Source organism: Orcinus orca, chromosome 9, assembly GCF_937001465.1.
Source record: "Orcinus orca chromosome 9, mOrcOrc1.1, whole genome shotgun sequence".
Classification (NCBI taxonomy): domain Eukaryota; kingdom Metazoa; phylum Chordata; class Mammalia; order Artiodactyla; family Delphinidae; genus Orcinus; species Orcinus orca.
Window position 1 is genome coordinate 48,678,612 of NC_064567.1, and position 23,914 is coordinate 48,702,525.

Genomic DNA, 23,914 nt, shown 5'->3' on the forward strand with positions numbered 1-23,914 from the left:
CGTTGGGGTTGCCCCCGCAGCTCCTGGCCTTTGGGCTGAGGTATTGGGTGTGCGTCTCGCGGCCCATCAATACAGATTACATATTTATATCAATCGCGGGCTCGGAGGGCGCCCTCGGAGAGCGGCCCCGCGCCTACGAAACCAAACTGGGAGTGGTCGCGCGGAAACTCTGGCTCAGGATTGGCTGCGGGCGCTCGCCGCGGTGCGGGGGGATTGCTAATCGTATTCAGCATGTTTTGCACAAGAAATGTCAGCCAGAAAGGGCTATCTGCTTCCTTCGCCAAATTATCCCACAACAATGTCATGCTCGGAGAGCCCCGCCGCGAACTCTTTTTTGGTCGACTCGCTCATCAGCTCCGGCCGAAGCGAGGCTGGCGGTGGTGGCAGCGGCGCGGGGGGCGGCGGCGGCGGCTACTATGCCCACGGCGGGGTCTACCTGCCGTCGGCCGCCGACCTGCCCTACGGGCTGCAGAGCTGCGGGCTCTTCCCGGCTCTGGGAGGCAAGCGCAATGAGGCGGCGTCGCCGGGCGGCGGTGGTGGCAGCGGGGGCCTGGGTCCCGGGGCTCACGGCTACGCGCCCGCGCCTATAGATCTGTGGCTGGAAGCGCCCCGGTCATGCCGGATGGAGCCGCCCGAAGGGCCGCCGCCGCCGCAGCCCCAGCAGCAGCCGCCGCCCCCGCCGCAACCACCCCAGCCCCCGCCGCAGGCCACCTCGTGCTCTTTCGCGCAGAACATCAAAGAGGAGAGCTCCTACTGCCTCTACGACTCGGCTGACAAATGCCCCAAAGGCTCGTCCGCCGCTGCAGAGATGGGCCCCTTCCCGCGGGGCCCGCCGCCTGACGGCTGCGCCCTGGGCACCTCCAGCGGGGTGCCAGTGCCTGGCTACTTCCGCCTCTCTCAGGCCTATGGCACCGCCAAGGGCTACGGCAGCGGCGGCGGCGCGCAGCAGCTCGGCGCCGGCCCGTTCCCTGCTCAGCCTCCGGGGCGCGGCTTCGACCCGCCACCCGCGCTCGCCTCCGGTTCTGCGGATGCAGCCCGGAAAGAGCGAGCCCTCGATTCGCCGCCGCCCCCCACGCTGGCCTGCGGTGGCGGCGGCGGGGGCTCGCAGGGCGACGAGGAGGCGCACGCGTCGTCTTCGGCTGCGGAGGAGCTCTCCCCCGCCCCTTCCGAGAGCAGCAAAGCCTCGCCCGAGAAGGACTCCCTGGGTAAGCAGGGCGCGCTGAAGGGCCTCAGTCAGGCGGGCAAGCAGACAGGCAGACCCAGAGAAGGGAAGGAGCAGAGAGCCAGGAGTCCGCACGGCAGCCGGTCGGCCTTGGCCCGAACTGCAGGCAGGCTGACCTTGTGAACTTGCTTTTTAATATTTGGGCGTGGGAACGCAGTAAAAATTCATGTCAGGCTTAGCGCCCCACACCAAGACGTCCTCCGGCTGGGGGCGAGGACACCGGCAAGCAACTCCCCTCTTGTGCGTGCCCTTCTCCGAGCCGAGCCCCGGAGCACCCTAAGCGGTGGTCTGGGCCCAGCCTGCCAGGCGCGGCCCACGCCGGGGGGAGGAGGAGGGAGGGAAAGTGTCTCGCCCGTAGATAGCGCGGATGTTTGTAAGGCGTCCAAAATAAGCAGCCGCCAGCACCAATAAATAAGCCCATTAACCGGCGAAGTTCGAGTTTACGATCCCCCTTGCTTTTCTCAAAGTTGCCGGAGGGATGGGAATCCTCGTTGCGGGGAGAAGAAAAGGCATATGCAGCCCGGATGCCTGGGCCCTGCTCTGAGAGTCAGAAAGGGGCCATTTCGCTTCCCCTGGAACTCGAAATCGCCCAGATTGCACGTCCCTGGCTCCTGGAGAGACGTGAGGCAGGGCCCTTGACCCCCAATCCGTTTTTCGTGCCTTCCCCATGTCCCATCTATGTCCTTCTTCCTCTCCTCATCAGGCCTTGGGCAACCAGGGAACTGGAGTGAGACACAGCCACGTGGCCCGCCCCCCCCCTTCCAAGTAACCAGTCTGCGCCCCCAGCCTGGGGGCTGCAGGAAATGCTAGTCTGCCTCGGGGCGAGAAGCACAGAAAGGCGTTAAGTTCAAGATGTACAGCCTGCCCTCCCAGGCCGTTCCTTCTGCAGGCACCTGGCAGTTTTGTGTTAAAACAGGTGTTTGGAAAAAAAGCGGAGGCAAATGTAAATTGGGAGAGTAGGTGTAGATTGGAGGCCCACTCGATTTTGCACATGACTTTTGGAGGAGCTGCTCTCCCTGGGCAAGCTAAAGGGGGGCATAACTCTCTCCGTGTGACTCAGGGCATCCCTCTTACGGTAGGCACGATCCGAATTCACCCCTGTGTGCAGCCCGCGTGGCCTCGATTTAACCTTCCCCTCTTTATTCTCTTAAATGCCAGGCAATTCCAAAGGCGAAAACGCAGCCAACTGGCTCACTGCAAAGAGCGGCCGGAAGAAACGCTGCCCCTACACCAAGCACCAGACGCTGGAGCTGGAAAAGGAGTTTCTGTTCAACATGTACCTTACTCGAGAGCGGCGCCTAGAGATCAGCCGCAGCGTCCACCTCACGGACAGACAAGTTAAAATCTGGTTTCAGAACCGCAGGATGAAACTCAAGAAAATGAACCGAGAAAACCGGATCCGGGAGCTCACAGCCAACTTTAATTTTTCCTGATGAAGCTCCAGGCAATGCGGTTCTTTTCGCTTCCAGAGGGCCGTTCTGCCCCCTCTGTCTTCGGCTCTGCCCAGGAACTCGCACCTGTGCCGGAGCCCCATTCCTCCCTCCCACACTCACCATCTCGCTGGCTGTTACATCTGTGCAGGGCTGGTTTGTTCTGACTTTTTGTTTCTTTTTCTGTTTGCTTGGTGCTGGTTTATTTGTTGTTTTCTGGGGGAAAAAGCCATATAGCACTAAAATTCTATATGCAGAGATATTGTCCTAAATGTAAAGCGGTGACAGGGATGGTTTGCTGTCTTGGGGTTCCACTGCTTGAAATGGCCTCTGTCCTCCTGGTCGAGCTGGTTTCCTGCAGGGCCGGCAAACCTAGCCAGAAGGCGGAGGTCGCATTGTAGGCAGCTGAGGTGTCTGGCCTGAGGTCAATGGTGCAAGGAGCTGCCACCGGGCTTGCCTGCCTGGAGTGCTGGGCTGTGTTTAATCAGGGGATACAGGCCCCTGGGTCTCTTTTTTCTTTCTTCCTTTCTTCCTTGGCAAAGAGAAGGGCTTGCAGGCACGGACACGCAGGTTGGCAAAAGGGCTTGACGTGGGCTGATTGGCAAAACTGAGAAAGTCAGAAAGATTAATTTTTCCTTCCTCTGTAAGATATCCCAGCTTTAAAGGAAGAAAAGAATGACCAGGAGAAGGAAACTTCTCTTCCAGTTTGTGTAAGGTCTCGCATTGTGGGACTAAATTACTTCACTCTGAATTTCCATGCCCTTCTGGCTGTAGATAAATAATCATATGTTGTTTTGTTTATACCTGCAGATTTAGTGGATTTTTTTGTCATTAAATAATTGTTACCACTGGTAACACAACAAGCACACCATAATTCTCTCTATCTTGTGGAGGTTTTTTTCCTCGTTTTTCCCTTTTTTCTTTTCTTTTCTTTTTTTTTCTTTCTAAAATTCACGGAAGCCAAGGAGGGCTGGGGCAAGCGGAATAGACTAGAGAAGGGAGACACTGTTGGGTTTCCTTTATACTGTGAAGTTACATGCATAAAAGGGTCAAACCTGTAGGTGCAGAAAAAGAAAAAACTATAAAATACAAATCTGTATAAATGTCTATTATTATGAAAAATTGCCAATCTTGTTTTATGCAAATGCATTCTATCGTTATTATAAATGTTAGTTCTAGCTCTATTTACTTCTAATCTTAAATCAGAATAAATTAATATTGTAATGCTGCTGTGCGTGGAAAAAGACGATGTTTATGTTCTTATAGAATAAAAGCTGTGGAATGAAGCTTTTTAATTTTACCTCTTTTTTTTTTTTGACTTCTTATCTTCACCTTCCACTTTATCCCGTCCACCACTTTTACAACAGGAGGACTAGCCCGCGCCCCCTGCAATTACTTTAGGCATCTATTTAAATATTACCTAGACGGTCGTAATTTGTCTGGGCCCTATAGCCCTGGTGCCGTAAGGTTTGTCGGCTTTTGTTCAGTTTTATGACTTGCTAGTATATCTGGATTGTGGCTGTCTTGGACCAGTGGTTTCAGTTGAGAGGGGAGCTGCATAGACAGAGGAAGCCAAACAGGATTTCTTTCGGGAGACCCCCGGGAGGTTCGCAGAGGCTGCTTATTTCGTGGGTCTCCGGGTGCTAAATGACCCCCAGCCTAGGACTCCGGGGAGCAGGCTGGGCCCACAGCGCGTCACTAGCGTCCGCAGCAGCGGTTAGGTAGACCGCGGCGGGGCTGCATGGGTCCTCCCTCCCCCAGCAGGCCTCCCCGACCTGGTCGCCCTCGGCGGGGCCACGCGTTTCCTGCTCGCGGGAGGTGGGGGGGGCGACAGCAGGGGGGAGGGGGCGCAGGAGCGCGCACCCCGGCTGGCTGGCTGGCTGGCGGGGAGGGAGAGAGGGGGAGAACGAGTGGCAGGGAGCGAGCACGGGAGGCCGAGGCCAGACAGGGAGCCGGACTCCTTGCTGTCCCTTGCGCTTTCGAATCGCCCAGGGCTGCCGCCGCTCGGCGCCGCGCCGGGTCGCTGAGCTGCAAGATTTGGGAAACCAGCCCGCACACTGCTCGTTCCCTCCTCTCTTCTCGCTTTCTCCCCTCCTTCCATTTTCCTCTCTCTCCTTTACCTCCCTTCCCTTCTTCTCCCAGGTTTACCTTACCGGGGCCGGTGGCTTCTCCCTCCGTGATGCCTTAGCGGCAGCCCGGAACACACAGTGACAGCGGCGGGCGCAGGTTGGCGAGGGGCCGGGCGCGATCACAGGGTTCTCCTTTGGCGGCGGCGGCGGCAGTAACGGCGGCGGCGGCGGGCGAGGCAGCTCCGCGCGGGCAGCACCAGAACTGGTCGGTGATTTAGGTAGTTTCCTGTTGTTGGGATCCACCTTTCTCTCGACAGCACGACACTGCCTTCATTACTTCAGTTGAAATCGTCTCAGGTACCTGTGCGCGCGGGGGCCGGGCCGGGCGGGGCATCCGGGCCCTGGTCGTGCCAGGCCTGCGGTGGCAACCTCGGCTTATCCCGCGCAGGAGCCTCGACGCTGCCTCCTCAGCGCTCTGCCAGGCTGCTGGCCTCAACCCCCCCGCCCCCACCTGGCCCGGAGCAGGTACGGTCAGGTTAGCTGCTCCTTCGCGGACGCCAGGGGCGTGGTAGGAATTCTGGGCTTCGGGCCATTCAAGGTCAGGGGCGCACGCTTCCATCCTGAGCCTCCCCCGCTCCAGGCCTGCGCCCGGCTAGGGACTCTGCCATTCTCCTGCAAGGCTGGGACACCTCCAGCCCCAATCCAGGGTACGAGATCAGGAAAGATCCCTTTGCCAGTGCAGACTCAGTCTAAATTATGAGGGACAGGGCTAACAGGAGCTGGGATCCTGGAATTGTCACTTACCCTTCTCTCTGTAAACCGCCCTCTACTCCCATGAGCTGCCTTTGACTCTTCCTTCTTTCCTTCCCTCCTTCCTTCCTCTTTTTTCTTTCTTCTTTACGCCTTCCTTTTTTTCTTTCCTTTTCTTTGTTTTTCTTTCACCTTCGGTCTATGTCCAGTTTTCTATCTCCACCTCCTCTCCTCCCCAACTATTCCTTTGGGAGGGAACCGGGAGAGATCCAGGGCTTGCTTGGGGAGAGCGGTGGAGGGGGGGGTGGCTTATTTTTGTATGCGCGTTCAAGTAGAGGTCAGAATCTTTAGAGGAAGGGCTCGAGGGGCACGGCTGTCGAGGGCTGTGGATCTGGGCCTGGTATGCCACGGAGCAGACAAGGCCTCGGTTACGATCACGACCGGATGGCGGCGGCCTGGCGTTTCTACTCCGCGGCGGCCTGGGAGATCTGATTAGGGGCATTCGCGGCGTTTCTGTGTGCCCACTCCGAGGGCAAGGAGGCCTGTCGCCAACTTCACTGGGGAGCTGAGGCTGAGACCTGGGCTGAGGCCTAGCCAGGCTCGGTGGAGCGTCACGCAGGGAACTCTGCCGGGAAGCTTCCTCGGCTTTCCCGGCCTGCGAGTCCAGGCTCCGGCTTTAACCGCGATAAGGGAGCCCCGCTAGGGCAAAGATTGGCTGATTGCTTGCCAGCAACTTCTGTCAGGTTCAGAGTATGTTAGATATGGCATCCTTGTGGGGACAGATGCTAGAGAAGGGAACCCTTCCAGTGCCAGTCTGTTTCAAATAATAGGGGAAAGGAATTCTAAATTCCAGAACCGTTGGAATACAAACTTGAGTCCGTGTTCCAAGTTGTAGGCCATGGTTTGAAGCCAGAGGGACCATTCTCGCTACAGGGAACTGAAAACAACTTCTACCCCTCCATATCCCCCAACACACGTGTGGGTCTTCAGGTTAAAGCCCACGGAGCAGCGCTTCCCTTCCCAGCTCCCGCAGCCCAGGAACTATTTTCACGCTCAGCCTGCCCTCCTGTTATCTGAAAGGCCGGCATAGGGCATTCGCCTCAATTCCTCCCTGCCATTTTCAGGACCTGAGTATTGGATTTGTTTTGGAGGCCAAGGTTTTTGAACTCTCAGACTAGAAGAGGCAGTTTGTAATCACACCCATTTATTGTTTCTGTATGCACATACAATCCTTTTCACTTCCAAAATAAAAGCAGGCACAAAAGCCTGAATATTCTCTCCCCAAACCTGTGGGCTAAATAGGGATAACATTTAGTTTTGTGATTTCCCTCCTTTCTAGGCATCAGTAAAGACTGCTTAATTCTCAACGCCTGCTAATTATTTAGTAAGCGTCCTATTTGGGGGCACTAAGGCTATTTAAAGAAACCCAGCCTTTTAATTTTAAAAAATACTAATAATCACTGGTGTCTTCTCTGGCTACAAAAAAAAAAAAAAAAAAGGAAACAGCAAGCAGGCGTATCCAGCCCGTTGGCAGGCAATTACAATTAGGAGTGAAGGTTTCCTCCAGGGTTAATTTTTCTTAATGAAAATCTAAGAGGTCGATATTTGGGACACCCTGGGCTACGGTGAGGGTGCGGATAAGGCGGAGGAATTTACAGAGAAAGGAAAATATTAGGGAGGAGGGGGCCGAGGCGGCCAGGACCGGCCACGTCGGAGTTCATTGTGTCGGCCACTTCCCTCTTCCGGCGCGGGCCGAGGAAGGGGCACCCGGTTGGTCTCTGCGCGGCTTCGCAGCCTTATTCTCGGGGAGAGCCTGGCATTTGAGGGTCCCCACCTGGGATAGGGGTGTATCAGGGTTTGGGGGATTACTGGAACAGTTGGGGAGGATGAAGGCAAAAAAGAAGATGGAAGCGACCGATGCCGCCCGCCCGCCCTCGCCGCCAGGGAAGCGGGCTAATGAGAAACACACTCTTGCAAACAGTGTTCACACGTGAATTTAATTACCCCGTTTTTAGGAGTCGCTTCTTTCTGTTCGGGTTTGGAGTAGCTTTTTGTTTTTGTTTTTCAATTAACATCCAGGCCGAGGCCTTTTAATTTACCTCTGAAAGACTCTAAGGGGTAAGAAATACCTTCCTCAATTTGGCCAAACTAAGGAACGGGATTAAAAGTCAATGCCCTGTGCCCCTCCCCGTTTTAATTTCTAGCCCTGGACTTGAGCTGCGGCCCCTCGCTTCGGGCCTTGAAACTCTGCCGAGCCTCGGTGCGGGTGGGTAACCGAGGCGGGCCCGGGATAGGAGCCGGGAAGGAAGGAGCCCTGCAGGACTCATACGGGGGCCCGGAGGCCAACCGCTCCGGTGCGGGCCTCCCTGCTACTGGAGCCGCGGGATCTCTTAGGCGGGTCTGCCTTTTTGCCATCGGGCTAGCCTTTCATTGATACTGCCTCGTGCTTTTTCGCAGCTCAGATTCAGGGAATGCGACGAGGCCTGCAGAGCTCAGCGTTAGGGCCTTCGAGGTTGGAGCAGGGGGCTGGGCCGCCTGCTGCGTCCGCCGGGGTGGGGGGGGCGGTGGGGCGGTGGGGGATAGTGATTCCGGTCTGACCACAAGCAGGGCGCGAAGGGCTCGCGTGTGCGCGGGGTTGGGGCCGAGTGCGCGTCACAACCAGGTCCTCAAGCCCATCGCCTCAGGGACGGCTGGCCACTCCCTTTCTGGCCGCTCCTCGGTCGGGCCCTCGCTGGAGGCTCAGCGGCGAATTTGGTTGCTGTCCGGGCGTCCTGCGCTCCAGTCGGGCAGATTCCGGGGACCCACAATAGGTGCTGCCCTCTCGGCGGCCCGTCCATGACTAGCGCCCTCCGACAGGGGCGGTGGTGGCTCAGTTTGGGACGGATACTGCGTTGAATTTGACTTTTCTCGACCGGCCCCGGGTAAACTCGCATCTCCTGGGACCACAAGGATTATTTACAGGGAGCTCGCCAACCAAACACAACAGTTTAATTTAACCTTTCCAAGTCCTCGTAAATTTTTACAGCTGGGAGCCACGACGAGTCAAACGGATCTGTTGGTCGTTCCCAACTTCCCACCAGCCTGTGTGGCTTCTGAAACAATAACTCCTTATGAAATATCATAAATATAGATTTAAATACAGTAGAGCGAGAATGCGATTTGGCTGCCTTTTTATGGCTTCAATTATTGTCTAATTTTATGTGAGGGGCTCCGCCGGCCGCACTCGCACGCGGGACCCGCGCCTTGCTGATGGCGTGATTAATTGTGATATAAAATAGTCCGCTTAAGAAGTGTGTGTCTGGTGGTGGCGGTGGGAGGGGAAGGGAGTACAGCGGCAAGGCCAGATTTGATCTTTTAATCTTCGTTGGCCACAATTAAAATAAACCCGATCGTGGAGCGCTGCGATCCCTTTGCATAAAAACATATGGCTTTTGCTATAAAAATTATGACTGCAAAACACTGGGCCATTAATAGCGTGCGGAGTGATTTACGCGTTATTGTTCTGCCGGGCGGGCACGTGACGCGCGCGGCCAATGGGGGCGCGGGCGCCGGCAACTTATTAGGTGACTGTACTTCCCCCTGGTGCTACAAAGTTGTTACATGAAATCTGCAGTTTCATAATTTCCGCGGGTCGGGCCAGGCCGGCCGGGCGCGGGGCACGGCGATGGCCACCACCGGGGCCCTAGGCAACTACTACGTGGACTCATTCCTGCTGGGCACCGATGCCGCGGATGAGCTGGGCGCGGGCCGCTACGCGCCGGGAGCCCTGGGCCAGCCCCCGCGGCAGGCCGCGGCGCTGGCGGAGCACCCCGATTTCAGCCCGTGCAGCTTCCAGTCCAAGGCGGCGGTGTTTGGCGCCTCGTGGAACCCGGTGCACGCGGCGGGCGCCAATGCGGTGCCCGCGGCAGTGTATCACCACCATCACCACCACCCCTACGTGCACCCCCAGGCGCCCGTGGCGGCGGCGGCGCCGGACGGCAGGTACATGCGCTCCTGGCTGGAGCCCACGCCCGGCGCGCTCTCCTTCGCGGGCTTGCCCTCCAGCCGGCCTTATGGCATTAAACCTGAACCGCTGTCGGCCAGAAGGGGTGACTGTCCCACGCTTGACACTCACACTTTGTCCCTGACTGACTATGCTTGTGGTTCTCCTCCAGTTGATAGAGAAAAACAGCCCAGCGAAGGCGCCTTCTCTGAAAACAATCCTGAGAATGAGAGCGGCGGAGACAAGCCCCCCATCGATCCCAGTAAGTGTCTCCTCCCTCCAGACCAGCCACCGCCTCCACGCCGGCAACCCGGATCTGCCGGCCCACCAGCTTTCTCCGGAACCAGCCTTCGCCCGCGCTGGGAGCCTCATGAGCAAAGGCCGGGAGCCAGAAGTTGCTGTTTGGGAGGCCTCGGATGGGGCCCCAAGTCCTGAAAGCAGTGACAAGCGGGCGCGCCGGGCTCCGGGGGAGGGGAGGCGGCTGCTGCCGAGAGAGGGGGCGGGGCAGGCGCTGCGGGTACGAGCCAAGACCCACCGCCCCTTTCCTTGGCTGCCCGGGACCAAGACAGAGATACTTTGGGAGATTCTTCGAAAGCAGCGCGGCAGAGAAAGTCTTTTGTGCGGCTAGATTGTCCGGGAGCGGCGGCAGCAACTGCAGCCAGCCGGGGCAGCCTGACCCGGGACGCTGGGGAAGACTGCCGATTCTCTCCACTTCTTGCTCCAGCCAGGGGCGGTGTAAATCCTGCCCAAGATGTGGCTGCAGGCGACCGGGACACGAGGGTCCCCATGCTAGATTATTCAAATAAACCCGAGAAGTGATCAACGGTCTTGGGGTGCCTAGGGGCGCCGTGCCGGCCTGCCCAGCTCCCACGGCCTTCCAGGGAGGTCAAAATAAGGAGTGGGGAGAGTAGTAGAAGGAAAGCTGGGAAGGGAAGATAGTCAGTGAGAGGGAGAATAGAATATTAATCTCACTAAGGAATACAGGGCAGAGTGGTTTCCCCCTGTGTGGCAAGAAAGAGATCTGTTTTCAAATTTCACTTCTTACACAATGTGCGGAGAGCAGGAGGAAGGAGAGGAGGGGACCGGAGGACAGAGGAAGAGAAAGGAGGGCCTCAGAGGGGAGGAGGGAGCCGAGGTTTTACGGCATGCAATTGTAAGTGACCGTCCCTGCGTCTCTGGGCCAGGGTTCCATTGTGTTGGAGGCTCGCCTGCCTTCCCTAACCAATTCAGCAGCGTCCTGAACTTTGGCTGAAGACCACAGGAGTTTTCCTAACCCCCAGCGGAGAGGGGTGGGTGTGCTTCTTCTCCTCCTAAATCCCTCCTATCTCTCGCTCCCACGCAGGTAACCCGGCTGCCAACTGGCTCCATGCTCGCTCCACGCGGAAGAAGCGCTGCCCCTATACAAAACACCAAACGCTGGAACTGGAGAAAGAATTTCTGTTCAACATGTACCTCACCAGGGACCGCAGGTACGAGGTGGCCCGACTGCTCAACCTCACCGAGAGGCAGGTCAAGATCTGGTTCCAGAACCGCAGGATGAAAATGAAGAAAATCAACAAGGACCGAGCAAAAGACGAGTGATGTGACTCAAGTTAATTTGAAAAGAGAGCGAGCTAGAGAGAGAGAACTGCCCGTCCCCTTCTCCCACCCCCACCCCACCCCGGCGTCCACCACCCCGCAGAAAGCGGCTCTAAATTCCAGGCCTCATCTCCCCCTGGCAAACCCTGCTCAGGCTGGTTCCTTGGCCTGCCGCTTTGATGGAGGAGGTATTGTAAGCTTTCCATTTTCTATAAGACAGAAAAAAAGGGGGGGGGTATTAGCGCTGATGGCTGTATGTGCTAGCTTGTGTATATTTTTTAAAAATCTACCTGTTCCTGGCTTAAAACAAATAAACAAAAAAAACTACCTTTTTATAATGCACAAGTGTTGACGGCGGGCTGTACAGTGTTTAGTCTGTGTAGTTAATTTAATTTGCTCTTTGTGCGGCAGAACGATCTGCCCAGATACTTGAACACTGTGTTTTATTGTGGTAATTATGTTTTGTGACTCAAACTTCTGTGATGGGTGATGCACCCGTTGTGATTGTGAAAGCTAGAATTCGATTTGAACTCAGGTTGTTTATGAGGGGAGAAAACAGTTGCATAGGGGTATAGCTCTGTAGTGGAATATGTCTTCTGTATAACTAGGCTGTTAACCTTTGATTGTAAACTAGCTGTAAGGATTTCCCAGTGAAATAAAATTTTTTAAAAAGAAAAGAAAGGGTTCTCCTGGACGCATAGATTCACGGTTTTCTCCATTTTTGAAATGCGGATATTTTAGTCTCTACATGCTCTATAGACCTGTCTTGTCCATTGTATATATATAATCCACATATTAAAGAAAAAGTAATCAAACAAGTTTGAATATTGCTTTTGCACCAAACAGTGAGGAAACTTGGAGCTATACGTATGTGCAGAAGGTTACTACCTATGGTTTACGTTTAATTTTAATTGGGGGAAAATGAATGCTTATTGTAATGGAGTTAATTTTATTGATAATAAATTATACACTATGAAACCGCCATGGGGCTACCGTAGATTTGTATCCTTGATGAATCTGGGGTTTCCATCAGGCTGAACGTACACTGTATATTTTGCAATAGTTACCTCAAGGCCTACTGACCAAATTGTGTTGAAATATTTAACTTTTTGCCAAATAAAATATTGATTCTTTTCTAATTTTTGCGGGTCAGCTCTTTGCACCTTCTTCTCCGGGACAGGGGAGCCTGGGTAGAGTCTGGGGTGGGGGGCGGGCTGAAACGGAGGAGGACAGAACCTCAGTTTAGTCTCTAGCGGGCCTTCGGGAGCCCAAACCTGCAGCAGCCAGGCTCGGACGGGCCTCAGCTCTGCCTACCAGGCCGGCTGTCTGGCGATGAAGGCAGCGGATGAACGCTGGATAACAAGGGTTGGCGAAGCCCTGCTCTCGGCTTTGTGTCCGTTTGCGAGACTGCGGGGAGGCCTCAGAGAAGTCGGGCTGGGGTGTCGCGTACGGGTGGCCAGTGGCTGGGAACGGCCACTCTTTCATCTTGGAGCCCCAAGAGTTTCCCAAACCGGATCCAGAGCGATTCCGGGGGGCCTTCTTCCCTGGCAGGGGGAGGGGGGTGGGAGCTGGAGTGGGGGTGGCGGCGGCAGGACCGAGAGCTGAGGATCTGGCTCCTAAGGAATCTGCCAGGAGGGAAACTGGAGCCCGGCCGCCCCAACGTGGCCGCGGGCACGGACGGTCGGGGGCTCTCAGGGGACTGAAGGCCTCCGCCCCCGCGCCCTGCCAGGCCTGCCGGGGGCCCCTTCTGGGCCCTGCCCCGCGCACCCCTCCCAAGCACAAGTCCTGACAGAGGCAAAGCCCAAGCAACCGACCAGCCCCAAGCGCCATAAAAGAAAATGAGGGCTGTTACCGTTTATGGGGTGTAAAGGGCTGCGGGGGGAGCGGCCACAACTTCGGAGGCCTGAGCACCTTCTAGACGTGGAGGAGGGTTCAGCCTCATCTCCCCCTTTTTCTTTTCTCGCCTTACCCCCCCCGACCCCCCGCGATTTCTGCGAAGTTATCGCAGAAGTTATGTTTGGGCTCGGAAAAGGGGAGCCTGGGCGCCGGGGGATGGGGCGTCCCCTCTCTCCCAAACCCACCCTGCCGCCAGGTTGGGACGCCCTCTGTTGTTGCAGACAGAAGGAACTTCAAAGAATGGGCAGTAAGGGTGTGCCATAAAGGCCGGGTCTGCGAACTGTCTGGAATTCGGCCCTTAATGAGTTTACAACTGTCCAGCCCCAATTAAGATTTTCCACCAAAGCCCTTTCATTTGTTTGCTCTGTCTGCCGCCGATAAAGCGGCTGAGGAAACAGCTCACTTTTATGGGCACTGCCCTCTCGGCAGCGTAGATTCCGGGCTCCGTGCAGACCCCCCGGGGATAGGCCCTTGCCCAGCTTTGGGAGTGGGACGCCCGACCCGCGGCGGCTGCTGGCGAAGTTCAGGCCGGGCGGCTTGGCTGCAGTGTCAAGGGGCGGCCAGCAGATGGCAGTATGGCTCCACGCAAAAGGCGCCCGCGCCGCCATCTCCCGCCGCCTTGACTCTGGGAAGTTCCTAAGATGTCGACTTGATGCAAGCTTTTCCGGAATGGGAGACCCAGATTTGAGCGAACGGTGGTCGTATATTTTCGGAGCTGCTCACGCCTGGACAGAAGCCTCGCTGGGAAACAAAAAGGCAAGCGGCGGGGCCTCGCCTGACCTGCACCGCTCCCGCCCTCTTCTTCCCCATCCCGGGGGCCTAGCGCTGCGGGGCTGCAGCTGTCCGGCTGCTATGGGGCAGTAGCTCCAGGCGCGGGGACCGATCTAGGGTCACAGTTCCCAGCCCAGGACAGGCCTCGGGGCATCACGACGACGGTCGGAGAACGCGACTGACCGGCGGACAGACACAAGGACTAAGGCCTACAGCCCGTGGACCTGGTGACCCTCCCCCCCCAGAGGGTGTGCAGAGGGCATACACGGTGGCCAAGGGTCCTACGGCGGCCCTAGAGAGAGACCCGAAGTCTGCGCCCCGGTACAGGGTCGGGAGAGCCAGCACCCGCAAGCGAGCCAGGATCCCGGGACTAGGCCGCCTTAAAAACGTGACAATAAAATTAGGCGGCTGAAAATTGGGCATAAAGGCATTCTTGGTAATTGTCTGGTGTGGGTATGGCAGGATGGGAAATCCCGGGAGAAAGACCAGGAACTGCTTTAGTTATTCTAAAATAAATGTGATCTTTAAAATAATTATATTAACATCCCAGCTCAAGGATAGGAGCGCACGTGGTGAAAGCCTCCCTTGCTTTCTCTCGCCCCCGAATTTCCTGAGCAGTGGAGGCACTGAGGTTACTCTGGCGTCCCCTGCTCAGGAAGCGAGGAGGAGGAGGGAGTGAACCCCAATCCAGGCCCAGCCTATTCTCGACCCTGGGCGGGGTAACACGCCTCAGAGCCTTCCAGGAGGCGGTACGGAGAGCGGGTGCGAGAATCAGCCCCGGGTGCAGAATGGTTTCAGAGGGAAAACGCAAAAGCAAACAGGGAACACTTCGAAGCACTCCCGAGCCCTGTGAACACACCACGCAGTGCATTTATTTGGGTTGTAATAATCTCCATCAAGCCCACCAAATGTTTACAACCTGCATCTCCGCGCTGTACACGCTGTAAAACCGGGGCTGGGTTTATATCTCTCCTATCTCTCTCTCTCTCCGCCCTTTTCTGTTTATATACACACGTTGGTATTACAGACACACGCCTTCATTATATTTCCTTATATAATACATAAAATTTCACAGCCTCTGATGAAAGGGTTTTTTTTTTGAAAGGGGTTTTTATAGCTTCCCCAAGAGCCGCCCGTGGCCGTGTATCCAAGCCGCAGATACAAAGCTCGATTTATGTAACTACAAATAAATGGCGGAGGAGCAGATCGGTGGCGACCGCTTCTCACCACCGATCACGGAGGCTCCAGGTAGGTGCAGGCCGGTCGGGAACTCTGCTTCGTGGACTGCCAGGCGGGGCCTCTCTTGCCCTTGGCCTGCCGGTGGCTGGGAGGCGGCTCTCCCCTCTCGGCTGCCAGGGAACCGGTTCCCTCTGAGCCACGCAGACAGGACCCCGAGCCAGGCGGAGCTCCTTTGCACTTGTCAGGGATGAATCCGCCCCCGCGCCGCGACGGAAGACTGCGCACTAGGTGGAGAAGAGACGCGCAGCCCGTGAGACGGGTGCGGGTGGAAAAGTTTACAGAAGCAAATCGCCAGCCGCCCGACTCCCGGCAGGCTCCATTCGCTGACCCAAAGCTGGGTTTACCTTCTTAGCTGGATTTAAATATTGAGGACTGTTTCGGAACGAGAAGCAGGGGAAACACTCTCTGCTTGGTAGGTAGGACCCCAGCTCCAGGAGAGCGCTGAGAAAATGTCTTTCAATAAAGACAGCTCGGCTGCTTAGAAACTCGCCTTCTCGCGCCTGCCCCAAGTCGAGCGTCAACGAGTATTTCTGTGAATATTATCACATATAACCCAGTGCAGGTGTCTCTCTTCAGCCAAATAAAAAGAAAACCAGAGGCTCCAGAACACGCGATTCAAGAGGCCATATTGAAAGCCTGCTTTTGTCTGGCCTTTTCGTTTTAAAACCCCGCTGCAGAAGGCAAGAGGGGAGAGAGAAGCTCAGAAACGAAAGGGAGGTTTCAGCACCCGCGGGACTCGTCCCAGTTGGCTGACTTGGGCCCAGAAAGGCCGAGGCCTTGCCGGCAGTATCTGGATCCTCTCTGGCCCAGGAGGAGGTTCAGCGCGTCCTGCCAGGACGGCTTGGACCTGCGCCGGACAAAACCCGGGCAGCGGTGAGCCTATGGTACAGGCTCCCAGCCCTCTTGGCTGGGAACGCGTTCTTTCCTGCTCTCCCAGAAATCGCTCCCCCACCCCCGGTCTGTCGGGTCGCCCCACGAAGGCAGGTTCTGCTTTAAACGCCATCGCTGTCGGCTGCTGCAGCCACCGGAGTCTAGACAGACGGCGGCGGCGGGGCCCGTTCTTTCTCTTTGCGTCTTGCTCCGTGTCACCCGAGGAACAATTTATTGGTCTAAAGCTGTCTAATTCCGCCTCTTTGATCTCCTAGCCTTCTTCTTGTTTGTTTGGTCTTCCTTTAACTTTCTTAGGCTTTTATTTCCTGCCAGAAAGTAATGCTATTTGGAATATTTGGTATTTTCTTCTCTTCCAGTCTTACCCCACCATTCCCCAGCGGAGACACACCATCATCCTGGTCCTCCATAAAGGCCATCCCTGGATATTGCCGCACTATGGCCCCTGTGCCCCCAGGGGAAACCACCAGGCACCCACCTGTCCAGACAGCCCCCGCCTCCCCACCCACGCCTCAGGCAGTCCACTAGGCCAGAGCTCGGGCTCCGTTGCATCCAAGCATGAACGCTTCTGCCACCTTTTGTGCTTCTGGGACCCCCTGAGAGCGTGCGGTGAACAGGGGCGGCCTGGACCCTCTGAAAGTGATGGGAAGCGTTTTGTATACAAGGAATCAAACTCTATAATTCAGAGAATTTCCGGGGCAATTCCATTGTGAGGTCGGGTTTATGGTGTGCAATAGAGCTGAGCAGTAAAATGCGTACTGACCTGACTGCTGGGCTTCCATCGAAGCCTGGGCAGTTTATGAGGCATTTAGGGGAAGGGTTCACCCCACCACCCTCTAGGGAGTGGTGGGCAGCAGGGCATTCTGCTGCTCCGACCCTGCGCAGAGGTTGGAGGCTTGGGAAGGTAAGCGCCGAGAGTTGAGGCCCTGGGTGGGAGTGAGTGAGACTATTTTGAGCTCCAGTCTTGGAAAGGTAAAGCCAGTCCTTGGAAAGGTGAAGCCGCCAGAGCTAGGTGGCCTTTTGGGAAAGGTCCCCCTATTTGTTTTGGGGGTCTCCAAAAGAAATGGAGATCTATAGTGGGCTGCAGTCCCCAGGCGCCCGGGCCCGCTCTCTTCTCCAAATTGGCTCTAAAGCATGTATTGCTCGCAGGCATCCAGGCCCATGAGGAGCCAGTTGAGGCCCAGGGGTGGCCCCAGTGAAAGCTACCAGAAACCTTACAGCACCGCTGGCACCTGGAAAGTGTTGGCCTGAGGTTCCAACAAGCTGGGGGAAAGAGACTTGGTTTCCCTTGAGCGAGGGGGAACCAAGGGTTGCAGGGAGGACAAAAGAGTGTCCGGCCATTTCTTAGGCTGCCAGAGGCCAGCCAGGTGCCCAGGAGAGAACGCACAGAGCCTGCCGGGCCAGAGGTGTCCAGGAGGAGGGGGGGGGGAACCTCATGTTAATAAATCTGCTGGCAAATGAGGCTCATTAATAGATAAATATTTCACTGTTTCCTTTAGGGCAGATAAACAGTGCGCTGCCGATTAAGGAAAGGAAGCTGAAAGACCTTGACTTTATTCCAACCACATGGTTCCAGTTTGCGGTGGCTTTCTCGCTGTAGCTGAAAGCGACGCTGCGCCTGCCCCATCTGGATCAGAGTCTAAGTCGGCCTCCGGCCCACTGGACCTGGGAGGGGGGAGACACAGGCAAAGAGTCGATTTTCCCAGAGCCGAGATTTGCCCACCCGGCCACCGTGGGGCGGGCGGATACTCGGAGTGCAGAGACCCTCCCTGGGCTGCATCAATGGGCAGAAAGAGGGGCAGGGAGGACCCGCAGGCTTGGTCCAGCGTTCGGTAATAAGCAAGAGGGGACTGCGCCCGGCCGGCTCCGCGCGACCTCTGCAGGCCAGGGGTCCAGGTTGGCGGCGGGCTGAGCGCCCGCGCGGAGCCTCAAGAGTCCTTTTCCAGCAGGACGCGCCAGGCCGGCCGGGCACGGACAGATTCGTTGGCCACATATTTGAGCCTCTTCCCCTTCCATTCTAGGCTGCCGCGGGCCCCGCGAAGCGAGACCACCTGTGAGGGCTGCTGAGATTGGCGGAGGCGATCATGTGGGCGGTCACGTGCTGCGGCGACCTCCGTCCAAAAGAAAATGGGGTTTGGTGTAAATCTGGGGGTGTAATGTTATCATATATCACGCTACCTCGTAAAACCGACACTGAAAGCTGCCGGACAACAAATCACAGGTCAAAATTATGAGTTCTTCGTATTATGTGAACGCGCTTTTTAGCAAATATACTGCGGGGGCTTCTCTATTCCAAAATGCCGAGCCGACTTCTTGCTCCTTTGCGCCCAGCTCGCAGAGAAGCGGCTACGGGGCGGGCGCTGGCGCCTTCCCTTCGACCGTACCGGGCTTGTACAATGTCAACAGCCCCCTCTATCAGAGCCCCTTCGCGTCCGGCTACGGCCTGGGTGCTGACGCCTACGGCAACCTGCCCTGCGCCTCCTACGACCAAAACATCCCGGGGCTCTGCAGTGACCTTGCCAAAGGCGCCTGCGACAAGGCAGACGAAGGCGCGCTGCACGGCTCGGCCGAGGCCAATTTCCGTATCTATCCTTGGATGCGGTCTTCAGGTAGGCGCAGCCGCTAGGCGGGCCGGGTGGGCGCGCGGGCTGGGAGCTGGCAGCGCAGGGCTGGGAGCGCGGGGCTGGGAGCGCGGGGCTGGGAGCGCGGAGCACGGGGCTAGAAGCGCGGAGCGCGGAGCAAGGCGGCTGCAAGCCGGCTGCCCCGTGACTCTTGGCGGCTCTGCCTTTCTGGTTTTAATTAGAGCCAAGGCGCCATAGCGTGGAGAGCTCATAGCATTGTATGTAAATGAGGCTCATAAAACTTTTTATTGCCCAATTAATGGGTTCGATCCTCGTAAATTTATTTAACTCCATTTGCCTTGGAATTTCAACACTAAGTTTGTTCGCTATTCTCTTCTCTCTCTCTTTCTCCCTCCCTTTCTTCTCTCTCCCTCCCTCCTCCTTTTCCTTTCAGCCAGGCTTTTTTTTTCCTCAAAAGCAGGGAGAGCCAAACCCTTTAGGGCCCCTCACACGCCCCAGTGCCAGGGGCCATTTAAAGGCGGGGATGGGTGTGTGGGAGTGGAGACAGAGAGCCGGAGTTCCCTAGGAAGGTCCGGGGTTGGGGGCGCGGGCTGCTGGGGAGGGCAGGCGCCCCTGGAGTGCTGGCCGCTGGAGAAGGTCTCCCTTTTGCCTAGCTAGGCGGGGAAGCGGCCCGGCTCTCCTTTGAATGGCAAAAGCGCAGCATCTCCCACTTGCCCACACTCTATATTTACAATTTCCCTTTGTCAGGGGGAAGCAGGACATTGTGGAAGCCTAGCCGGCTGGAAAGGGCGGTTGTAAAGTTGGGATTCTGCGCCTTCCTTCCTCACAGAGCTGCCTGCGCGTCTGGCACCGCAGTCGGGGTCTTCAGCTAACACTCCCGCTCCTCCCCCAGCTCAGTTTGGGGGCGCGGGGCGGAGGGGGGGACTCCCGCCTAGGTCAGGGCCGGGAGGAAGGTGCGCGCTCTGGGATGGCGGCCTGGCTAATGCACTGTCCTGTCTGTGTCCCTGTCGCTTGTCTGTCCGTGTGTCCGTGTGTGTGTGTGTCTGCTCTCAGGGCCGGACCGAAAGCGGGGCCGCCAGACCTACACGCGCTACCAGACGCTGGAGCTGGAGAAGGAGTTCCACTTCAACCGCTACCTGACGCGGCGCCGCCGCATCGAGATCGCCCACGCGCTCTGCCTCACCGAGCGCCAGATCAAGATCTGGTTCCAGAACCGCCGCATGAAGTGGAAGAAGGAGCACAAGGATGAGGCTCCGGCCGCTTCCGCCGCCCCCGAGGGTGCCGTGCCCGCCGCCGCTGCAGCCGCCACCGCCGACAAGGCCGACGAGGAGGACGACGAGGAGGATGACGACGACGACGAGGAGGAGGAGGAGGAATGAGGGCTGGAGCCAGGGCCCTGGCTGCACCAGACAGTCCGGAAAGTGTCTTTAGAGACTGATTTTATTTACAAAAGTGGAAAAAAATAAAAAGAAAATGTTAAAAAGAAAAACACCCCAGTCCCCAACTTGCACCCAATCTACCCCATTACCCGCTCCAGCTCCCAGCTTATTTGGACTGAGCAGCCACCTAGACTGGGGCCCCTTGGGGATCCCCTCTGCCTTCGAGGACCACCCCCGAACAGACACCCCCAATCCCAGTCCCACCAGCTTTGCTCTGGCACGGTTAAAATACTACCTAGCACAGGCCTCGGGGAGAGGCACCCCCAAACTACCTATGGGCCCAGCCCCAGAGGGCCTCCACTCCCAGGAAGCCCAGACACATCCCAACACTGTCAGACACCCAACACCTCCCCCATACCCGCAAGGACCTGACTCTCAGTACTACCTACTCGCCCCAAACTACCTATTTTGTGCTGGCTGGCTCGCCTGCTACCTAGTGCCGAACCCTCCCCCCTCCACAGCCAGGCCGCTGCTGCTTCCGGGCTAGCAGTCTTTGGGGTCTCTGAGGCTGTGCTGAGAAGGCACTGGTGTCCGGGGACCAGGGCATTGGCTTCTATTTAAATGGAAAAATAATATATTTATTCCAAAGCATTGTAAGTGTTGCAATCTAGAATCCCTCCTTCTTTGACCTGGGCACCCCATGTTCAGGCCCATCACCCCCTATTTCTGGAAGGGAGCATCTCAAGCTAGCTGAAGGCCTCTGGGTTCGCAGAGATGCTCCCAGCCTCCCTGCCCCTCCCCTGGCCCCTGTGTCCTGCTGTCCAGCCATGTTGAATATGTACACCCTGACTTTTCCTACAATGGCAAATATTGTATATTTGAACAAGATTTTTTTTGTCATTTATGTAGTCTTGGAGCTCATTTGTAAGTCAATGTCCTGACTTGGGAAGGATGTGTTAATGGGGTGACTTTGTAGCATGGTGTGTTGTCTTGACCCAACTCTATAGCGTGTGGGGAGGGCAGCCCTCCCCAGCGCCCTCCATCTCCTGTGTTGTCCTGTGTCCCCCTCATCCCTCTTGGCTCTAGCCTGGGCTTCCAGGAACAGGAAGGTACACTTCCTGTCTTGCCCAGTGAACAGTGTTTTATGTAACAGAAAAATAAAGATGCTCGATGACAAAGAAATGTGGACCGCTTTATCTAGGGGGGAGGGGGCCTGGGGACGAGAGGGTGAGCATGAGTGGAGAGCAAGCCCTGGCTGTGTCTATGTGGCCAAAGGGGCTTTGGGACAGCAAAAATGGAAGAAAGAATAGGGTCTATGTGCTGGGTGTCACGTATTGGTGTATACACCTCGAATCCCTTTTCATGTGGACTTTTTATGTGTAGATTCATATAGGTGTGTGTACCTCTTTTTGCATGTGTATTTCTGTGTATTTTTGAGTCCATAATTGTATGTATTTCTTTGTCCATAGTTGAGTGCAGGTGTTTTTGTGTGTAAACAATTGCAGGTATTTCTTCGTCCATGATTGGGTGCATGCGTTTCTGTGTGTCCATAACTGTATATGTGCATTTCTCTGTGTGGAGATTTTTGTCCGGTTTGCATGTGTGTGCAAACATCTTCCAGATCCCTTGAAAATGGAATCTTCGATTGATACATTATATTCTATGAACCTCCCCAAAAACCTCCATAAATTCCATGAGAGAATCCCAAATCCACCCTTTCCTATAAGGCTATAGGGCGGGCTTGGAAAGGGGTATTACCCTACAATTGATTCCGAATTTTCCACGAGCCCTGAACCCGACCCCAGGGTAGAACGCGGGATTCAGGGCCTCTGATATAGACCCCAAGCCCACATTCAGGCAAAGCGAGGGCGCCCCAGGGCCCAGCACTGAAGCTGAGGGGTATGGGAAGGGGCAGGGGCCGCAAACCCGGCTTCGAAACTTTGGCGCGGGCGTCTGGATGAGAAGGATTGAGGGGCTGGGGAAGGGGCGAGGGGTGGTGGGGACAGCGCAGAACAGGGTGAGCTCGGCGGGCGAAGACCTCGACTCCTGTCTCCTGCTTGGGTTGGGCCCACTTCTTATTACTCTTAATAAACCCCGGCCCAACTGGGTCTGTAAAACCTGCGGCCCCAAGTCGGGGCGGCCTCGGTGGTAAGATGGCGCCGGTGTAAGAGCTGCCTCCTCTTAGTGATGGGGAAAGGGTCATAAATCCGTTGTTGTTTATGAAAATTTACAACTTTGCAATACAACTTTATGAGTTGTTCGGCCCTTCCATTGGCCGCTGTCGGTCATGTGGATGCGAACCGTGAACATGAACTTTTTTATAATTTCCCTTGCGAGAATAGAGCCGCATTCTTTTCCTCCGCTCCGTCCTGCCTGCTTCGGCGCTCTGCCTTCCAGCCCGGCTCGGCTGTGCTTTGTCCGGCGATGGCGAGCGAGACGAGGCCCCGGCCCGGCCCGGCCGCTCCCGCTGGAGGTGGGGCTCGTCCAGTTCCCGGCGCCGCCGCGGCCGCTTTGCCACTCGCAACCTGGCTAATTTCCTGCGTCCTCTAGCACCAGGAAAGAGGACAATTCGTCTCCCCGGGCTGCCCAGGCGACAGCTGTCAGAGGGGCAGGAGCTTCTGGGAACCGCCATCTGCAGGTGAGACGTGTGGGGAGACAGGAGCAAAGGTTGTGAGACGGTAGCCGGCACCGGCGGCAGTGGGAGAGGGCACCCAGGGCGGCTCTGAAGAGGGGCATACTCACCCTCACCCACCCACTCACCCGTTCACACACGCGCCTCCATCACACACTACAGCCCGCACTCGCCAACACACACACACACACACACACTCACACACACCCTCCCTCCCTCTCCTCTTTCGGGCTCACCGTGGCAGTGAATGCCTGCTTTCCTTCTGTGGCACAGCGCCCTGGCACGGGGCAGGAACACTGAGGTCTTCTTTCTCCCCTTCCTCGGCGACCTCGCAGAGCCCAAAAGGAAGTGGCCCTGCACCCTGCATTCCCTGCCAGCCTCCCGGGTTTGGATTTTTTTTTTATGACCCAATTGGCAGGATTGAATCCCCCAATAACTGGAGACAGTTCCCGACCTGGGAAGCTGGTAAGAGGCGGGGGCAAAGTGAATTCATCGACAGGGGTTTTATCAGCATCAACACAGCACCTTCTATTCCGTGGGAACTGGTTTCTGGAGAGAAAAGTAGACTGAGGGAAAAAAACAAACAAAAACTTACTAATTCAGCCAGGGTCCTCTGCTGAGTGCCTGCTTCCCTTCACGCGGTTTTCCGATGAGAGAGGTGTCTGAAGCGCGGGGAGAGGGAATAGGTTCGTGGGTGGAATTCTGTGTTGGAGGAGAGGATGGGGTTAATTGGCTGGGTATTGCTTGGCGGGAAGTTTCGGTGCAGAGGATGTGGTGGTGTTATTGCGAGTGGCAGGGGCCCGCAGCCAAGGTTGAAGGAAGGACGCAAACCGAGTCTGGGCGATAGGGGACCTCCTCCCAGCCACAGCCACCTCGGCGCAGAGGGCTGGCTGGCGACCGCGCGCTGCCCATCTCCGAGAGCCGGGGGAGGACTGTGCAGCCGCCTGGGAGGAGGCGCGGAGGGTGCCGCGGGCGTGGGCTTGACGAAGAGCGGTGGCACAGACCCAACTTGACCTGGGTGTACCTCGGTCAGATTTGTCCCGGGAGCTTCCTGGGACAGCGACCAGAAATGAACCTGAGGTTCTGGGAGTTCTTTTTGTTTGCTTTTTGGTTTTGGTTGTTGTTGTTTCCCCACCTTAAGATGATGCCTTGGTATGCACTCTACAATTTAGAAGGGCCTGTGGACGTCGGGAACGTCCACCCGCGCTGGGGGGTGCGCTGGGGCGGATAAAGGCGCATTTGCATCGCGGGGCCGTGAGCTGCCTGACTGCGGCTGCCGCGAGCAGATTATTTATTGCGACCGCGCCGGGCGCTCGCTGCTGCCACGCTGTGGCCGTCGCCGGAACCGACGCCAGCCGCAGCCCCGAGTCGTGCAGCCTGGCGCGACTGCTGCGCGGGCCCCTCAGAGGTTCCCAAGCAGCCCGAGGAGAGGGGGGCGAGGGAGGACCTCAGGGGCGGCCTCCCAGGGTCTGACTGGCCGGGAACCTCCCCCGCCT

General features: G+C 56.8%; 4 protein-coding genes and 1 long non-coding RNA gene across 8 annotated transcripts in view; 4 read left to right on the top strand and 1 right to left on the bottom strand.

Moving 5' to 3' along the window:
- Window positions 1-233: 233 nt before the first annotated feature.
- HOXA10 (homeobox A10) lies at window positions 234-3,952 on the top strand. Its single transcript, XM_049714607.1, has 2 exons — window positions 234-1,205; window positions 2,381-3,952. The coding sequence occupies exons 1-2, from the start codon at window positions 248-250 to the stop codon at window positions 2,653-2,655; spliced, it is 1,233 nt and encodes a 410-aa protein (XP_049570564.1). The 5' UTR covers window positions 234-247; the 3' UTR covers window positions 2,656-3,952.
- Window positions 2,621-5,501, bottom strand: LOC117199855 (uncharacterized). The gene is made up of 2 exons (XR_004481204.2): window positions 4,806-5,501; window positions 2,621-3,707 (listed from the first exon to the last, which is right to left on the bottom strand). It is a non-coding gene; the product is annotated as an uncharacterized LOC117199855 (long non-coding RNA).
- Window positions 5,502-8,813: 3,312 nt separating this feature from the next.
- HOXA9 (homeobox A9) lies at window positions 8,814-12,170 on the top strand. Its single transcript, XM_004265666.3, has 2 exons — window positions 8,814-9,715; window positions 10,796-12,170. The coding sequence occupies exons 1-2, from the start codon at window positions 9,136-9,138 to the stop codon at window positions 11,032-11,034; spliced, it is 819 nt and encodes a 272-aa protein (XP_004265714.1). The 5' UTR covers window positions 8,814-9,135; the 3' UTR covers window positions 11,035-12,170.
- Window positions 12,171-13,562: 1,392 nt separating this feature from the next.
- Window positions 13,563-20,183, top strand: HOXA7 (homeobox A7). Of its 4 annotated transcripts, XM_049714783.1 has the most exons (5): window positions 13,563-14,134; window positions 14,804-14,946; window positions 17,847-18,434; window positions 18,841-18,976; window positions 19,461-19,776. In XM_049714783.1, exons 3-5 carry the CDS (start codon window positions 18,056-18,058, stop codon window positions 19,654-19,656), a joined length of 711 nt encoding a protein of 236 aa, XP_049570740.1. In that variant the 5' UTR covers window positions 13,563-14,134; window positions 14,804-14,946; window positions 17,847-18,055; the 3' UTR covers window positions 19,657-19,776. The 4 variants fall into 4 exon arrangements, with proteins under 4 accessions (XP_049570740.1, XP_049570742.1, XP_033276473.1 ...); XM_049714785.1 differs by lacking the exon at window positions 14,804-14,946; XM_033420582.2 differs by lacking the exon at window positions 18,841-18,976 and having other exon boundaries at window positions 13,568-14,134; window positions 19,461-20,183.
- Window positions 20,184-22,290: 2,107 nt separating this feature from the next.
- HOXA3 (homeobox A3) overlaps window positions 22,291-23,914 on the top strand; it is a 44,774-nt gene continuing 43,150 nt past the window's right edge. Inside the window, exon 1 of the mRNA XM_049714772.1 lies at window positions 22,291-22,424. The gene's annotated coding sequence lies outside the window, so the exon portion shown is untranslated. The remainder of the gene's footprint in view (window positions 22,425-23,914) is intronic.

Excerpts from the sequence above, each read along its gene's own strand:
- HOXA10 (XM_049714607.1), top strand. The coding sequence starts at position 248 with ATGTCAGCCAGAAAGGGCTATCTGCTTCCTTCGCCAAATTATCCCACA. Across the intron at positions 1,206-2,380 it reads GCCCGAGAAGGACTCCCTGG|GCAATTCCAAAGGCGAAAAC; the intron begins GTAAGCAGGGCG and ends CTTAAATGCCAG.
- HOXA9 (XM_004265666.3), top strand. The coding sequence starts at position 9,136 with ATGGCCACCACCGGGGCCCTAGGCAACTACTACGTGGACTCATTCCTG. Across the intron at positions 9,716-10,795 it reads CAAGCCCCCCATCGATCCCA|GTAACCCGGCTGCCAACTGG; the intron begins GTAAGTGTCTCC and ends GCTCCCACGCAG.
- HOXA7 (XM_049714783.1), top strand. The coding sequence starts at position 18,056 with ATGAGTTCTTCGTATTATGTGAACGCGCTTTTTAGCAAATATACTGCG. Across the intron at positions 18,435-18,840 it reads TCCTTGGATGCGGTCTTCAG|CCAGGCTTTTTTTTTCCTCA; the intron begins GTAGGCGCAGCC and ends TTTTCCTTTCAG. Across the intron at positions 18,977-19,460 it reads AGCCGGAGTTCCCTAGGAAG|GGCCGGACCGAAAGCGGGGC; the intron begins GTCCGGGGTTGG and ends GTCTGCTCTCAG.